Source organism: Gracilinanus agilis, chromosome 2, assembly GCF_016433145.1.
Source record: "Gracilinanus agilis isolate LMUSP501 chromosome 2, AgileGrace, whole genome shotgun sequence".
NCBI lineage: Eukaryota > Metazoa > Chordata > Mammalia > Didelphimorphia > Didelphidae > Gracilinanus > Gracilinanus agilis.
Window position 1 is genome coordinate 586,696,816 of NC_058131.1, and position 19,102 is coordinate 586,715,917.

The following is a 19,102-nucleotide window of genomic DNA, read 5'->3' on the forward strand; positions in this document are numbered from 1 at the left end:
CTATGTAGAAATGAGTGAAATTTTCACCTGTGAGTGTTAATGTTTCTTGCCTTTCAATTTTTCCTCATCTTTTCTGTTTTCATACCTCTTAACTTCATGACCAGATAACCACTTGATTTATCCTAAAGGTTTACTTGGATATTCTTTCTTTCTGCCCTTAACTGGGTAACCTTGAACAAGTCATATTACTTCCTTTGACTCTTAATTTCCTTATCTATAAAATAGGAGAAAGTTGGCCTAGATGATCTTTAAGGTCCCTTCCATTTGGATATAAAACCAGCTACTTTATGATTTATTGTTCAGTATTAAATATCTTCTGCTTAATTAGCCATCTTATATTGCCTAATATTCAGATGAATAGTGTAATAAAATGTTATACAAGCTTAAAGAATTATAGCTTATATTCTTGTGTTCTTATATTCAAAGGGAAGGAGAGGAAATATTTCTGTCATTCTATATGTAATATGCCATTGTCAAAAAAATACTCCAGATTATCACTTTGGCCAAATGATAGTACCTAGAGGGATGAGAAAATAAAATGTTTAGGTCCTAATGGAAGCTAAGGAGGAGCAAATTTAGATTGTTTTTCTGAAAAAGCTTTTAATGTCCACATGATAACTGGAATTTGGCAGGGTCTACTAAACCAAGCAATGAATGCATCACTAACAAATTCCAAAGGAAATCAGATTAGATAAAAATAAAAATACATCTCAGAATGTGGAGAGCCGTAAACAAACAATTTGATCTGTAATTCCTATCAGATGCAACTATAACTGATGATTATGACCAATTTCTAACTTCTTTCAGTATTCAAAGTTTTCCTGTGTAATAAATCATGTTATTTTGAAGAAAAGGGGGGATATGTTGGGAGCTATTAAGAGAAACTGAAATCTCAAGTAGATATTTTTATCTGGACTCCATCAAAAGATCAATACAGACTGGCAGAGCCGTGTATTGATCCTTTCTCCCTATCAGGTTTGAGAACTGGAATGGTTTATCTAAGATAAAAATCTGAGATTCCTCTTTTGATTCCTTTCATAAATTCTCACCTTCCTTTAAAATGCATTATAGTCTCATTGAAAAAGCTTTGGGCTCTCAACAATCCAGCAGGAGGGGGGCTAGCACTGTTCCCCTTTGACCAAAAATGCAGCTGCCTGGTATGGCCAAGGTTGAACCTGTGGCAGGGCATTTTGCCCAGAATTAAAGAAAAATAATGAGGCTCAAAAAATTGTTTAATACCATCAAGGCTGAGAACTTCAGGGACTTTCCAGCCTAACAAGATGTCCCAGGCTTCACCTAATGATAAGACATATAGCTGATAGTTTAGCATGGGTTTTTTTTATCTATACCTGGAGGCTTCTAAGGCTTTTGTTCTGACTATAGTAAACATACTGCTCTCTGTAACTGTGGGAAACTTTCTTAGGCTTTTGGGGGAAGGGGATCTTTAATTTCCTTTATAATAAACTGGTGACTCCATTATACCTCAGAGCATTATGAGCTAATAAGCCATGCTTCCAATCTGTTTCGTTCTTTACATCCAACGACCACCCTAGGCCACTCAGATAAGTCTCTGGTTATAGAGCAGAATATCAGAATAACAGGACAAGATAAATAAACAAAAATTCAGAAAGCATACTAATATCCTCAACTATTTTTAAGAGTATTTGTATAACTCTTCCATAGTTCAAATGTTTAACAGAATATACATGAAGCTAGGACCAATATTATCAAATGTAAGAGCTTGAATGGTCTTTAGAAATCATCTTGCCCAAACTCTCTCATTTTTATAGATAAGGAAAGAGAATAATGGGCTTGTCTAAGATCACCTAACTAGTAAGTAGAACTGGGAATTAAACTCTGGTCCTCCTACTTCAAATACTATCTCCTTTGCACTCTACCACACTTGGACTTGATATAAAACTGGTCCCTAGATAAATGAAATTTTATTGTATATATTTTTATATATAGCCCCGAAAAATAAGATACTCATATTCTGAATAATAATTCAGACATTAGATGTGAATTTGAATTTAGAATGACAAGTGTACCTTTGGATTAACAACAAATAAATCTCCCCAGTCTTGATATTAATATAACAGTTGCTCCCAATTCCTTAGGCCTGGAGATCCATAAATGAACAATTTTCTATCTTTTCTCTTTGTTTCTCAACTTCTCCCCCAGAAATATAGTAAGAATATTTCTGTTAGTAGTAGACTGAAGGGTCTGCTTCAAGATCCCAAATTTAGAGTTTATACCAAGGTCTGAAATGCACCATATTAGTGAAAGGCTTTCTATAGCTGAAATTTGCCACACAAATTTTCAGCAAGATAAGTACTTTCAACTTGGCATTTTAAGTAAAGTTGTCACAATGAGGAAAATTTGAAGCAAATTACAATGAAATCAAGAAAGAAAAAAGGATTGTAGTCTCATTATCAGTAACTGTCAAGAATTTTAAAGAGTTGGGTCCCTGGGAATATCAAGACTGTCAGAACTCACTGAGCTGTGACTTCCAGGGGAATCTTCCCTATCAGTCCTGCTCTTTGTAAAGTAGAGCTGCAAAAAACCAGAAATGTCACATTTTAGACATAGTTAGGGGGGATTATGACTCAAGATTTCTGAAGAACAAATACCCTCTTTGAAAAATGGGGTGGGGGTAGGGGAGTCAGAACTGGACTAAATGGACTTTGGCACAAACCTGAATGTTCATCTATTCTTATGAAGTTTTAGCAGACTTACAGGTAAGAAAGTTGGTTGTGGCTCTGAAAAATAAGATGTAGAGCAGAAAGGACTTTTGAAATCCTGAAGTCTGAATTCTCCAGAAAAGGATTTACCTAAAGTTACAATGAGATTTAATGGCAGAATCAGAATAAGCATCCCCTCCTAGTCTGATGTTATTTTCTATTTCACCATTCTGTCTCCCAGAAAGTAGTACAAAATGAAGAGGAAAAAAGGTATGCCACAATCAGGTAATCACAGGAGAAAACAGAGATTTATCATCAGCACATAAATCATTAAAAATGCCATTAGTCCTTTACTTGCGTATAATAACAACCCATTATAACATTAATTTATGTTCATTTTTCTGCATGTCATTACTGTTCTGTAATAGTGTTTTTTATCTCAAGTTTTAAGTACTGGACACTTTCATGCAGACCAATACTCCTAATGAGGGTGATGGCATATAGGTAAATAGGCTTATGTTTGTACCAGGCTCTTAAATATGGAAATTAGATCTCTCTTTTTAAAACCATGTGGAAAAAAGGAAGAATATATAACCAGTTATATCAATCATCCATTTCCCTGAAAATACTGATGGCTTCCTAATTTATTTATGCAAGAACAACGTCAGAATGACAATTAAGTTATGAAAAGTCATCAATAGCAAGAAGAAATAAACTCTGCATTCTGAACCAGCCTGCTTGTTGTTTTAGTAATAGTGGCTGATGATAAATGCCTTCAAAAATAGCCAGGCTGATGGCCTCCAGACTCCAGTAATCTCACAGACATTGCCTGTGTACTTTCCATCTTCTTAGAAGAAAGAAAGAAATGGCCCAAAGCCATTTTACATATTATATAGTAATACATAGTACATAATACATTGTTCTCCTAATGCCATCTCAGTGATCTATCATTACAAATAGTAAAATTCAAATATTTTTGAAGGGAAATGCATCAGTAAAAGAACCTACTATACCCAATGAATAATATCTTAAATACCAAGTCCTTATCAAGTATTGAAAGTATAAATATAATCTGACCTTTTGGAATTATACCAATTAATCTGTTGGCTCACTTTAAAATGAGCAATTTGGTTTATAATTATTCAACCTCAAGGAGTTTTCAAAGGTATGATGGGTGTCCCATTTGGGGAAGGAGGAAAAAGAAAGTCTTCTACTTCTTATTTTCTCTCATATAGTATGACTCACCTTCATACCTAATCACTACCAGGGCCGTCTGCTGCAAAGGGGCATTGGTTATTTTAAAGCCCTTGTAGAAAGTGCTGAGACATTTCCTTCATTCCCTCTTTCTTATATCTGAATATGAGGATAAGAAAGTAGGTTTGCCCCAAGATTTCCATGGCAAAGGAGGGGGCTGGTAACTAGGAAATATTGTGGGAGGGAAGGGAAGAAAGGGAGAGACGGAAAGAAGCAGAGAGGGAGAGAGAGAGAGAGAGAGAGAGAGAGAGAGAGAGAGAGAGAGAGAGAGAGAGAGAGAGAGTGAGAGTGACAGAGAGAGTGACAGAGAGACAGAGAGACAGAGAGACAGAGACAGACAGAGAGACAGAGACAGAGAGAGAGAGACAGAGAGACAGAGAGAAAGAGAGAGAGAGAGAGGAGCCAAAAGGGAGAGCAGAAACACGTGGGGGAGAACTCTGAAGGGTTTTGTCCTCACCTTACACAGGAAAAGGGCACAGAAAGATGGAAGAATACACAAAACTCTTATTGTCCTGGCCTGATCAACTGGTGAGACAGGTAGCCATGTTATCAACCTAGAAACACTAAGGAATGCTAGGAAGTTAGAGAGAAAGAAAAATTACAAGCCCTTACTCTAAATCAAGAGCAAATGCCATTTGCCACTTTATTTCCTTCATGAGATTTTTATTTTATGTATGATATGTTATCTTCTATTATGACATGAGCAATATGGAAATGTATATTGCATGAAAATACTGGTATAACCCAAGACTATGTAAATTGCTGTTTCAGGGAGGATTTGAAGGGAATGAGGGAGAAAATATGAATCTTAAAACAATCAGAAAACCATTGTCAAAGATTGTTTCTACATTTAACTGAAAAATACATAAATTTGTTTTTAAATCAGCAGCAAAGAGTGGACCAAGAAAGAACCCAAGGAAAACTCTATGCTAGAGAAGCCCTTAGATTGGGACTATAAATTATTTAGGAAATTTATACATATATTTGAAAGCAAGACTCATTCAAAGATTTTGGTTTTGGTTTTCTCCTGTTAATAAATTCCCATTCATCTTTGGTTACTCTAAATTTAAGGCATCTGCTCAGACCTCCAAAATAATTACCCTATGTACACTCTGAAGATGAGTATGAAACCAAATCTTCAGAATTGAAACAAAGCAGAGGAATGAATTAAAACTATCTAGAGCAGTGATGGGCACACTTTTTAAAGAGGGGGCCAAAGGAAAGAAAATGCTCATCTGTCAGTCTGTTTCTAAGGCAACTCTTTTGAAGTTTCATTGTACTGTATCCTACTCATTGTATTCATCAGATTAGGAATAATGTAGTGCAACTGGATAGAACATTTCAGGGGGTTGCATCTGGCCCGCAGGCCATAGTTTGCCCATCACTGATCTAGAACATCTAAGAATTAAGAGAAGAAATCTGTATTCGTAAAAGAGGAAAAAACCAAAGCAAACCTATTTTCCAATATGAATGACAGTGAGGCCATTGAAAAACTTACTTGGCATTGTTTTTGACTATGCAGCTCTGGCCTTGAAATTCAGAGATGGCTCCTACCTTTCAAAATGTGGCAATGATAATAACAATGATGTGTTCTTAGGAAGATAAATGTCTAAGTGGATTTTATATTTCTATCCTCAAAGAAGAAAAGATAAAATTATTTATCCTTACCGGTAAGTTGCAACTTCAAGATTTAGGCCCGTTTTCACTTGTAATAGTTCCTGATAGTCCTTTAGTCTATCTGTGATGGTCATAGTCAAATTCTGCTTTTCATCTTCCAGGAAGTCAATTACTCTCTAAATAGAAAGAAGAGTTTTTACAGAGGGGGAAAATCATTTGTTAGATCAAAAACTCATGCTGACAAATTTCAGGCTGATTTTAAGTATGGCATCATACATACATATATATGTATGTATTTATGAGGCTGAGCTAAAAATCTAAAACTAAGTATATTTCAATTTACTTAAATGTTGCAAATTACTGAGTATATGATAATTTTCCGTCAACATTAAATTTTTCTCAATATCATTTTTTTCAAGTATACTTAATTTAGTGAATCAATGAAAATCCAGAGAATAAAATCCAGATTGGAATTTAGATTAAAAACCTGATTTTTTTTAAAGATTTTCAAATTTTTAAAAATATTTTATAATATTTTCATTTTCCTAACATATAAAAACATGCTATTCCTCGGTTATAAACATACAAAAAAATTTGCATTTGTATGGGGGTGAGTATTGATGGTAAATGGGTGGGTATCTAGTCTCCCCCCTTGTTAGCTTTCAATGGGCCAGACCAGCTATCACTCACCCACACCCCAGGGAAGACCTATGAGGGAATAAAGTCAGAAAGGTTCCCAAACTAGCAAAGCTATAATGGGGATGTTGAAGGAAGGTGTTGGGGTTCAATTGTGACCCTAATGGATGGGATCCTACCCTCAGAGCCAGCCCTGTTGAGACAAGACTCCCCCACCTCTTAAATACACTCAACTTTACCCCTCAAGATGGAGCCCAGTAAATGGTCTCCTCCCCCGCAGCCACAAGATCAGTCACTTCCCCCCTCAATGTAACTATTCCAGACTTCTAAGTATCAACTATCAGAGATTTAAAAATGGATAAATCAAAATCAGGGAACAGGGGGAAAAAGTTTAGAGGAATGAAGAAAGGAGGAAAAGGATGAACTACTCTATCAACTATGTCTTCTCCCCTCAGAGAGCAGCTCTGGACTTCAGTGGCTTGGTTACAGTAGCTAACTCTCTCTTTCCCCTACAGTTTCCTGTCCATTATTTCTATCTAATATCACAGGGAAGTAACAGGATCAAAGGGTTCAGGCTGGATCAGGGAAAGGATCCTCCCTCATTCAAAGTCGTTCCTCCCCCTCCAGAAGTTTGGCCTCTCCAGCCAAATTGGAGAATGGCTGTTCAGTGTCTTTGTTGGTATTAGTGGTCTCCCTGATTAGTCTCTCATACAAGTGCAAGAAAGCCAAATTCTCTCAGGATTCACCCCACAAAACCAGAACCTCCCAACCAAAGAATCAACCCCCCCAGCTGCTCCTCCTCCTCCAGTCAGGAGAGAAGATGAAGTGACAGTTGAGAACTTTCAGAATTCTCTTGCTGTTGGCCCCTCCCAAATGGAAGTCTCTCACAGTTCTATGGGGTCGGCTTTCAGTCCCTTCCAAGATGAGTGCTTAGTGATCCTTGATTTACTCCAATTCCACACTTACACAATATAAATCCTTTCATATTTTAAAGTCCTAATCCAGGTATTGCATTTAGTAACTAATTAAAATTAAATTTTAAATTAAAAAATTTTAATTATATAAATTAATATTCCTGAAAACTTAGCTCTTAATTTGCCAAAATTATTGTTCTTTAATTCAGAAAAATAAAATGATAAATGTTGGAAAGAATGTGGGAAAATTGGGACACTAATGCACTGTTGGTGGAGTTGTGATATGATACAACCATTCTGGAGAACAATTTGGAACTATGCTCAAAGGTTTCTAAAACTGTGTAAAGACTCTTTGATTTAGTGATACCACTACTAGGTCTGTATCCCAAAGAGATTTTTTAAAAGCAGGGGGAAGGGACCTATATATACAAAAATATTTATAGCAGCTCTTTTTGTGGTAGCAAAGAATTGGAATCAAGTGGGGAATGGCTGAACAAATTGTGATATGTTTTTGTGGCAGAATATTATTGTACTATAAGAAATGACAAGCAGGATGATTTCAGAAAAACCTGGACTTACGTGAACTAATACAAAGTGAAGTGAGCAGAACTAGAAGAACATTGTACACAGTAAAAGGAATATTGCTTGATGAATAAGTCTGAATGATCTAGATATTTTCAGCAATATAGCTATCCAAGACAATCTCAAAGACTATCAATGAAAAATGCTATCTCCCTTAACAAGAAAGAAGTAATGGAATCTGAATGCAGACCAAAACATTCTATATTTTACTTTTTCTTTGTTTGAGATTTTACAAAAAGAATATGGAAAAATGTTTTATATGATTACACATGTAAAATCCATATCAAACTGCGTACGATCTGAGGGAGAGGAGAAATGGAAAGATAGAGAGAATTTGGAATTCAAAAAATTTTTTAATGTTAAAAATTGTTTTTACATGTAATTGGGAAAAATAAAATATTAGTAAGAAAACAATGACAATTTACTATCATAAATGCAAGAATCAGTCCCAATAATGATAATTAGATTCATTTTTGTATCTCTTAACCCATATAACATTATGCTGCTTAACCTATTGTATTATTTAAATCACTTTAAAAGAGATAAACACAATTTATAAATTTGATGAGCTTATAATATCACAGCCCTAGATCTGTCATCTAATTGAGCCAATTTATTTTACAGATGAGGAAATTGAGGTCCACCCAAAGAAGTTAAATAACTTTCCCAAAGTCATACAACTAGTAGAAATGAGATCTGAACCCAGTTTCCTTGATTCTGCATCCTGCTCTCACTGCAATTGATGTGTTATCCCCAAATGAAAGCAAGTTCATTATTTAACAGGTCTAGCAGTCCATAAATCTCACTTTCCTCATCTTTAAAAGGACAGTTTTGGATTAGAGTTCACTAAAATCATTTTCTACTGAATTTTCAAAAAAAAATTCAAAATATCCCATTAAATTAGAATTGCAGCATTTTCTTCAGTTTATTGAATTACATCATTCCAATTCATGGAAATAAAGAAACCACAGTCTGTGGGAATTTTGCATGTCTGCTCATCCCCTCAATACTCCTCCCTCTTGTTTTTTTTTTTTTTTTTTTTTGGGAAATTTAAAGGCCAGGCCAGAAAAAGCAAAATCTTGGATATGTACTATAGTGATTGCTATGTTAATCCCCAAAGATTTAACTCCCTTTTAACAGTACTGGTTGATTCAGCACTCTACTGTTGATGAGCACTGCAAAAATGCTAAGGGCACACAAATGAGATATTTAGGTTCATATTCTCTAGTGCACATACATAATGCACATAATCCATTCAGGAAAATTGATCAGAAAGATTTTCTAGAGATACTTCAATACCCTTTAATCAAAGAACTTACTCAATACAACTAAGTGGATTAATACATTTTGGGAAGATTTTCTATTTTACAAATAATGGATTTTCTGGTTAACAGTGACAACTAGAAAATCCAACTGGTCAGCATTCCTATTAATCAAGGTTTTGTCATATCAGCTTTATGACAAAGGCTGTTTGACTAACTCAGAGGGTCTTAGGCAACAGGAGATTTGTTTTAGAGGCAGTATTAAAGACAGATTCATAATTGTTGTTTAATTAATTATTTCAAAAGTTTGGGGTTTGGCATAACCAATGATTACAAACCAAGTGGAGGTACCACGTACATCCCAGAGAACATATCACGCAAAAGACTGGGTACATGAAAGAAGCTCAATAAATTTTTGCTAATTGGCTGACACCAGTGTGGAGATATATAAGGTTATTGTCATTTAAGCAAAAGACTACTTGGTTTATAAAACTCATGACGCTAAAATGTTTTAAGGGAGGCTAATCTTAGTAATAAAACAATAATTATGATAAAAATAGATGTTACACTTATATTTGAGGTGGAAGTATATATTTGAGGTATTATTAATTTATAAGAATTCTGTGAGATTAGTAGAGAATGTTTTGTTCTCCCCAATCTAGAAAAAGAGATATTGAGACACAGAGAAGTTTGTTGCTTTGCCCAAAATGATGAAACTAGTTTCAGGAATGGATCAGGTCTCCCTGCCTCCGCAAAATTTCCAAAGTTTCATTTTTGTCTTTACCTAAAAAGGCCACAAAATCGAAACAGCACACAGCTCTTTGCTGCAAAGTGATCTTGTAAAGTATGCAGTTACATAATATTTAAATTATCATCACCTCAGAGAGCCACTGCCAAAACAAACTGGGATTATTTCCAAAGAGGGTCTGGTAGAAACTGAAGGAAAACTGTACCAATTGCGCTGCCTTTGTTAAATAATATAGGAACTTCAAGAGTTATCATTTACTTTTAAGAAAGTATGACTCGCTGTTTCTACAATATTAACTGTTTATATTCATCCAATGCCATACCTTGTCATAACTTTTCATTATTCCTTGGATTTGAGAAAAAATCTGACTTAAATTTGTAATATTATCCAATATTATCTCTAATTAAACTGTTTATCACAGATTCCTGTAATCATTTCCCAGGACAAAGAAAGGAGTTCTCCACCATGGATAGCCAAAATGATGGACTAAACGTTTTTTCTCACAAATTAGGATGGGGACACTTAAACCTCATTGCCTAGCCCTTACCACTCTTCGGTCTTAGAACCAATACATAGTACTGATTCGAAGGTGGAAGGTAAGAGTTTAAAAAAAAAAAAATAGGTTGAGGAGATACCCGTCCCTATCTGATATCTGAAAGCCTCATGGCTACCAAAAGCCAACCCTGACCGGGAAGGAGAGCCCCACCCCCACCCCCACTTGCTGGATGGAAATGCTTGGGCCCTTGCCCAGTGCAGTTTCTCATTCGTTCCTCCTTTCTCCACCTCCAAACACAGACATGCGTGCAAGGGCGCGTGAGAGAATTTCCCTGCCTTTGCCCTTAATTTGGTTTCCTCTGAGATCATCCCTGGCGTGAATCCTCTTTGGTCAATGAAAGAATACCCTTCGATAAGAGACAAGGGGATCACTAGACATTCCTTCTAAAGAACCCTCATTTCCCAAAGGGAAGTTTCACTCCCCTGAACCGTTAGTGCATCGACCCCGCCCCAGGCGGCCGGAAAAGTCTCCGACTCATGGGCTGCTTGTGAGGAAAGGCTTGGCTTTCCACGTAGGGATGGGGATGCAGAAGAACCACACAAAGAGGAAATGTGATCCCAAAACTGTCCCGAGGAAACATAATTGAAGCGATATGGGACAGTGGAAATTGTTAGATGTCAAGGGTTAAAGGTTAGATGTCAGGTCAAGGGACCTGAATTCGAATCCTCACAATGACATTTTCTAACTGTGGGATCGTAAGGCAAGTCATTTCACCTTTCTGCGCTTCTCTTTACTCATCTGTAAAATGAAGATAACCCCACTTACACACCCTCCTTACAGTGTGTTGATGGGGAAAGCGCTTTGTAAGCCTTGAAGCTACATATCACTGTGACTTTTATTACACACCTGATTTTCTTCCATCTCCAGGTCGTACTTCTCTCTCATCCTCAGGAGCTCTTCCTCAAGCCTCTGGCGTAGTTGGTCCAACTCTTGAGCCTCCCGGTGCAGGGATTCCACTTCGAGCTGGCAGAGCCGTTTCTCCTCCTCCGCCTCCTGCCGACTCTCGTGCCCCAGCTTCACCTTTTCCTCCAGCTCACGCACCTTGTCTTGGTACAGCTGGAAAGTTTCCTGCCATGATTCGGACACCAGAAGAGCGTAGCTGTCCTGCACCCCCTGCAGACTGAGCTGGGACTCTCGGGGAGGCTGGCGCGCGCGGAATCGCATAGAGAAGGTGGACACCTGCTCCCTCAGCTCCCGCACGTCCCGCTCGTGCCCCATCAGCAGGCGCTGGTGCTCTTCCTGCAGACGGCCCAGCAGCGCTTCCAGGGCCTCCCGAGCGCCCAGGGCCTCCTTCAGTTGACTCCGCTGCGCGCCTAGCTCGGCGTCCAGCTGGCCCCGGACCGCGCGCGCCTCCTCGCTCAGCAGCCTTAGCTCCTGCAGCTCGCGCCACAGGCTGTCGCGTTCCCCCTCTGCCAGGGACTTGTCCCAGCTAAGCTCCTCCAGCTGCCGCCTCAGGCTGCTCACCTCCGCCTGATATCGTCCCTGCCATGCCGCCCACCAGTCCTCCTCTCCTCTCCGGTTATGCAACTCGTCCAGGAGATGCTGGTTCTCCTGCTCCAGCTGCCGCACCCGGGACACATACTCGTAGAGGCGGGCGTTGAGCTCCTGAAGCTGAGCTTTCTCATCTCCCCCCAACAGCCTCCAGTGTAGCATCGTGGCTTCGTTTTGGGGCGGTGGAATTTCGGGATGAGAGCTGTCTCCCTCCTGTCCAAAACTTGACCCCTCCCCCTACTTCTCCCCTTGCAGAGGAGGTGAAGATCCAGCAGCTCCGGAGTCCCGCCGACTCTGGGACTAAGGCTGGGAAAGCAACATGACATAACAGAGGGTGGGGTTGGATTCAGTGAAGGGGCCGGCAGGGAGCTGTCTCCTTGGCCAGGGTCTCCATCCAATCGCAGTTCCGCACGAACCTCTACCACTATAGCCAAACAGCGCCCTCTGCGGGAATGGCCCACCACCTAGACTAGCCCCAATTCAGAACTTTTATTTCTAACATCTGTAAGCAATGGGGCAGGTTTTAGCCCAGAATAGAACCCCCACTAAGTAGTGGAGAGAGAAAGAGGTTTTGGAGACGCAAGGAAACTGGCCTGTTGGCTACACATATAAACCCACCAAGAGTCATCTCATCTACCTAGATGAAGTTCATTGCAGTTCAGTGCCTTAGTAATATTGGTATCTAAATTAAGCCAGACTTGGTATTCTAAATCTAGTTCTGGGTCTTGGGATCTGGAAGACCCAGATAACAAGTAGCACAGCCAAAATTCAAAACAAACTTTTGGATACAGATTTGGTGCTCTTCCACCTATATCAGCTGAAGCAATAAGGAATGGAGAGCCTTTCTTTCCTCTCCTCATTAACTCTGCATTATAGCTTCTAACTTCATCATTCATTCAAAGCACTACCTCTCATTATCAAATCTAATGGATTTTTCTGTCTCTATCCTTCTTGACCTTTCTGCAGCCTTTGATACTGTGGATCACTCCCCTCTCTTTGATAGTCTCTTCTTTCTAGGTTTCCTCTCCTAGCTTTCCCCCACCCCCTTGTCTCACCTCTTCTCAGTCTCTTTTGCCAGATCTTAATCCTCAGTAGACCTGCTAACAGTGGAGGTTCCTCAAGGCTCCATCCAAGCCCTCTTCTCCCTTTATCATATTGTACTTAGGATCACATTGTCTCCCACAGTTTCATTTATCATCTCTATGCTGATGATTCTTCAAACTATTTGTACATTCTAACTCCTCATTTGATCTCCAGTCTCACATCTCAAACTGCCTTTTATACCTTATCCAATTGGATGTCCCATAGACATCTTAAACTCAGGATGTCCAAAAATGAACTCATGATCTTTTCCCCAAATCCTCTTCTCTTCCTAAATTTCCTATTACCAGCTACTGTAGCACAATTCCCCAAGTCACCCAGGCTTGCAATGTGGGTATCACCTATATCCAATCAGTGTTCAAGTCCTGTTATTCCTACAATTATAATATTCCTCCTTTATGCCCCCTACTCTTCTTTGACAGTGCTACCAATTTGGTGCAAGACTTCATCACCACATGCCTGGAGTTTTACAATAGCTTGCAGATTATGTGTCTGCCTCAAGCTTCTCCCTACTCCAAACCATCCTCCATTCATTTGTCAAATTCATCTTCCTAAAACATACTAAACTAATAATATCATTCCCCTACTCAATAAGCTCCAGTGGCTTCCTATTACATCCAGGGTAAAATGCAAAATCTTGTTTGACTTTCAAAGCTCTTCATAACCTTACCTCTTTTTACCTTTCTACTCTTATACCTTACTCTGTGACCCAGTGATACCATTCTCTTTGCTGTTCCTCAAATAACATGCTCCATCATTCAACTCTGAGCATTTTTACTAATTATCCCCTATGCCTCGAAGGTTCTCCCTACTCATTTCCATCATCTAGTTTATCTTGCATCCTTGAAGCCAGCTAAAGTCTTACCTTTTGCAAGAAGCATTTTCAGTTCTCCTTAATCTTAATGATTTCCCTCTGAAATTATCCCAAATTTACTCTGTATCTATGCCTTGATTGTAGATAGTTGTTTGTATATCATCTCTAACATTAATTAGACTGTGAGCTCCTTGAGAGTAAAAGCTGTTTTTTACCTTTCTTTGTATCCTTGCTGTTTAACACAATGTCTGTCATATAAGTAGTAGGTGCTAGTTAATAATATATAACATAATAATAGATGAGAACTATAGTTAATAAATTTTAATTGGTTAATTGACTCAACCAGGAAGATCTGAGTTCAAATTTCTCCTGGCATAGGATGTATAACTCTGGACTAATCGCTTGATTCCTCAGTGTTCTTGGTGATTCTTTAAGAATATGTCACATTCTAAATAACTCTTTATTAGAGAAATGCAAATTAAAACAAAGTTGAAATACCACCTCACATCTATCAGATTGGTCAATATGATAGTAAAGGAAAATAATAAAAACGTTGGAGGGGATGTGACAAAATTGGAACACTAATGTATTGTTAGTGGAGTTGGAAACTGATCCAACCATTCTTATTGGCAATTTTGAACTATGCCCAAAGAGCTATAAGATTATGCATAACCTTTGATCCTATAGTACCACTACTGGGTCTGTATCCCAAAGAGATAATTTTAAGAAACCTTTACCTTCCATCTTAGAATCAATACTCTGTATTGGTTCCAAGGCAGAAGAGCAGTAAGGGCTAGGCAATGGGGGTTACGTGACTTGCCCAGGGTCACACAGCTGGGAAGTGTCTGAGGTCAAATTTGAACCTAGGACCTCCCATCTCTAGGCCTGGTTCTCAATCCACTGAGTCACCCAGCTGCCCCTGGTAATTTTTTTAAAAGGGAGAAAGGACCTAATTGTACAAAAATATTTAGAGTAGCTCTTTTTGTAGTGGCAAAAAATTGGAAATTGAGGGGATGACTATCAACTTAGGAATGGCTGAACAAATTGTGGTGCATGTTGGTAATGGACTACTAATGGGTTATAAGGAATGATAGGCAAGATAATTTCAGAAAAAAAAAAACTGGAAAGATCTGCCTGAAATGATGAAGAGCAAAATAAGCAGAACCGGGAGAGCATTATACATGATAACAGCAATATTGTACAATGATCAACTATGGAAATGAGGCTAGCCTAAGCAATGCAGTGATCTGGGATAATCCTGAAAGACTTATAATGGGGAATGTTACCCACATTTAGAGAAAGAATTGTTGGTGTCAAATGGACGGAGATCAAAGAATACTATTTTTCATTCACATCAGTGTATTTGCAGTTTTATTTTAGGGTTTTGTTTTTGTATGACTGTGCTCTTACAACAATGACAGTATAGAAGTATGTTCTGCATGATTTTAAAAACAAAATTTTAAAAAAGAATACAGTGATCCCTCACCTATTGTGGGAATTACATTCCAGAGAGCCTTGTAGGTATTAAAAATTAATGGTTTGACTAAGATATATGAAAATTATAAATAATAATGGTGGATACTGATTGAAAGTATTATTGCTCAAAGGCAAAATGACCTTAATAGCTTTTATTTACAAAAGAGGTGGAAAGAGTGAAAGCAGAGAAATACAAAAGGGTAGAGAAGACATTAGGCCATCTAACTAAATATTGCTCTGCTGCTCAACTCAGCCAGAACTTGTTGACCTTCAATTGGAATTAAACTCTCTCCAAAAGATAGGAAGGGAAAGTCACCTACTGACTCACTCAAGTTCCCTCCAAGAGGTAGGTCAAGAGGTTGACTCAAGCTAAAGGTGACTCCTGAGGCTGACTTTCTTCCTTAAGCCCACTTTCTTCTTGAAGCTGACTTCCTTCTTGAAGTCAGAACCCCTTCTTGAAGCCAACTTCCTTCTTAGAGTTGACTTCCACTAGCCCCAGAAATTCAGGACCTTTTATATTGGCTTCTTGTCCCTTCCCCTTTTCACAAGGGCCAATCGCAGCTTCCAAATTGCCCAGCACTGTCCAGTGGGCAGTGTTTGTGGTAACCACTTCTTACCTTATGGAGAAGTGAATACTCATGTAGAGTTCACAGACTCCTAGTGATTGAGGTGTGAATTCTCTTTTCCTGACTGAGTTGAAAAGGTTGAGAACTCCTCCACCTAGTGCTAAGTAGGGTGTTCAAGCTTTTGTTGATTCAATTCAAAAGTAGACAAAGGAGAGTTAATCCTGTCTTCCCCAATCTAGGGAGGTACTAAGTAGGGATATTTAAGTTATTACTAACCAAAGTTTTAACTGAAAATAGGCAAAAGGAATAAAGGATTCCCTTTCACAAGTATAAACTCAGAGAACAAAGAGTTCCCTTTTACACCCCAGCAATAGGTGAAAATACACAAAGTAGTGGCTTTATATTTATTTTATTATTTACATATATTTTAAGGCTTTATAAACCCTTCCCATTCTCCTATACACCTTTCCCACACTCTTATAAACACCGAGCCAATCAACTCCCAGGATACAGAACACAGTGCTGTGGCTGGTCATCTTTTATTCCATCAGCCAATAGTGTGCCATGTACAATCTCACACTGGCAACTTGTGCAAGCAGTACTGGCCTATGTACTGCATTTCCATTGTGTACAGTATGGTATTCATCTACAAAATCTCGAGATATAGCAAAAACTCCACAATGCAGAATTAGATATATTTTCCCTAAAAACCCACAAGACAGTGAAGTTGCAATAAATGTGATATAATGAAGGATGACTGTATGTCACAATGAAATAAATGAAATACATATTGTTCTATAAGAAATTATGACAATGATGGTTTCAGAACAATATGGAAAGACATTTATTAATTGTTTAAAAGTAAAGTGAGATGAACTAGAAGAATAATTTATAAAATAAAGTAATGGAGAGTGAAATAGTTTCTTCTCTATCTTTTTTTTTTCTTATATACTTCTTTCCTCCCTCCTGCTATTTCTTCTTTCTTTTCTTTCTTTCTCATTTTGGGGGGACATAGTTAATGAAGGAATTTATTTTGTACAACTATACATTTTTGTAATGGATTTTGGTTTTCTTGCTTTCTCAATGGATGGGGGAATATTAGGGGACTGGAGAGAATTTGGAGCTACAAATAAAATAAAATGGATTTTACAGAGAAGGTGCCAACCTGAATTCAAAAAGGTAATTTACTCATCTAGGGTTTCGAATGAAATAAAAAATCCAGACCTCATACCTATTCCTACCATTGTACTATCATGCTTCAGTAGAATTAAAGACCCTTCCACTTATTCTATTTGCTGTCAACAAAATCACAATATCAAAGTTCCTTAACCCCTTGAATAGGCACTTCTGAAGAGACAATTGTCCTAAGGTATACTGTTAGAGATGCAACTTGTAGTACAGATTCATGAGAGATTCTCAAGGCATAGACACTGAGGCACTTCTAACAGCATGGTCACAGCATATAAAACTGGCTTCACCAGAGGACACTGAGGTACTATGTTCTGCTGATTTCCCTTCCTAAATGGGAAGAATCCCAGCAAAGCATAGTAACTGAAAGATACTAGAAAATATCTCCTAGAGCCTAGACCAGTGATGGAGAACCTTTTAGAGATGGAATGCCAGTCCCTGCCCCCACCTGATCCCCCAGACTGAATGTTGCACCCCTCCCCTAACTATCAAGCCAGCCCTGTCCCCCTCTTACCCCATACAAGGAAGAGAGAAAGAGCTCCCACTGGGCTGCTGGGTGGAGGGCTGGGTGAAATGAGGAATGTCCTCAGCAAGTGGAGAAAGGGGGAGGGGAGTGGCCCAAGAGCTCTGCTCCCCTCCAGTTCTGCCACTTGTGAGCCCCCCCCCCCATCTTACCTCCTGTGCACTCCCAGGGAGTTGTTAGGTAGAGGGGTGGAGATGTGAAAAAAAAGTCATCAGGCACAGTGGAGAGGGGGAGGGGAGCAGTTCCACCAGAGTCCCTTGGCCTTTCTAGTAAGGAACTGGGAGCAGGGTTGGCAAGGAGGTCGCCACATGCCCACAGAGAACACTCTGCATGCCATCTTTGGCACCTGTGCCATAGGTTTGCCATCACTAGCCTAGATTATAGCCTTACTACTTCTCTCTCTTGCAAGGGCCTACTTAATTCCTTTCCTTTAGCCTCTGTGTCTATGTCTGAAGTGCTACAAAGCTTCAGTTTCACATAAATTTATAAAGGTTTGATTGTCTCTTTTATTCTAGACAGTCGCCTATGTTTGGATAAAAATATCAGTACAAACTCCAAATACGAATGACCATTCCTGGTCCCAACTTATCTCTGCCTTCTTCATTATTCTAGAACATTGACTTTATCCTAGACTTAGTTTTTTGGCTCTTCCAATACAAGAAGAAGGCATCTGGCATAAATTTAGCCATTTCCTTACAACTTTCCTTCTTTTCTTATGCAATTATCTGAGCTTCCTTTTCTCTTTCCCTGTTACTTATGACTAATCCCAAAATACAATATATCATAATAAAAAGAACTGTAGGCTTGGCCTCAAAAAAAAATTGGATTTGAGTCCTTACTCGGCCATATACTGACTAGGTTTCCTTTGGCAATTCATTCAACTTCTCTGAATCTTAGTTTCTTTACCTACAAAATATGAATATTAGTATTTATACTAACTTTCTTACAATGGTTTTATAAGGATCCAGTGAGTACTTAGAGTGTTAGAGAATATTTGTTAATATTATTTGTACAGCCTGACATAAAATCATATCAACATTTGTAATCAGAGTCCTACAGTCTCTGTCAAGCCCAATAGAATGCAAAAAAGGACAGACGGTATTATTAAGTACCCACTTGTTGCTGACGTTGGATCCAGAGTCATTATTATCCTGTCTGTTTCTAAGATTTCAGGTAGTTTTCAACACTATCAGTCACCCACATTTTTCCAGGAATATATACAGCAAAGGATAAACCTCCCAGATAACACAAGTCCCCAGACCATCACCACTCTGCCCTGAAAAGTTCTCACCTACCTCTTTTTGCCTTCTTTCAACAAAGCAGTTTCTATAGCTTCAGTATAAGAGCCATTTTATAAAATCATATGGTTTAAAGTTAAATAAATCATAAGGGTTATATGATATGTAATGAGGTGGTGAAGTGGTTAAAACACTAGACCTAGAATCAGGAAGATCTGAGTTCAAATGTGGCCTCAGACACTTATTAGTGGTTTGCCCTGAGCAAGTAACTAAATCTCAATCTGCCTTGGTTTCCTCAGCTAATAATTGCATAATAATAGCAACTACCTACAAGGTTATTATAAAAAGAAAATGAAATAATTTTTGGGAAGTATCATACAAGCCTTAAAGCTCTATATAAATGCTATCATCATAATCATCATCATATAAATTTTATTATTACTTTCATTATTATT

General features: G+C 38.4%; 1 protein-coding gene across 1 annotated transcript in view; it reads right to left on the reverse strand.

The window, feature by feature from the left end:
* The window catches only part of SYNM (synemin), a 38,399-nt gene extending 26,411 nt beyond the window's left edge, over window positions 1-11,988 (reverse strand). Inside the window, exons 1-2 of the mRNA XM_044665421.1 lie at window positions 11,097-11,988; window positions 5,604-5,728 (exon numbers count right to left, since the gene is read on the reverse strand). Of these exons, the coding sequence (XP_044521356.1) occupies window positions 5,604-5,728; window positions 11,097-11,903 (932 nt within the window). The 5' untranslated portion in view covers window positions 11,904-11,988. The remainder of the gene's footprint in view (window positions 1-5,603; window positions 5,729-11,096) is intronic.
* Between the last annotated feature and the right edge of the window lie 7,114 nt (window positions 11,989-19,102).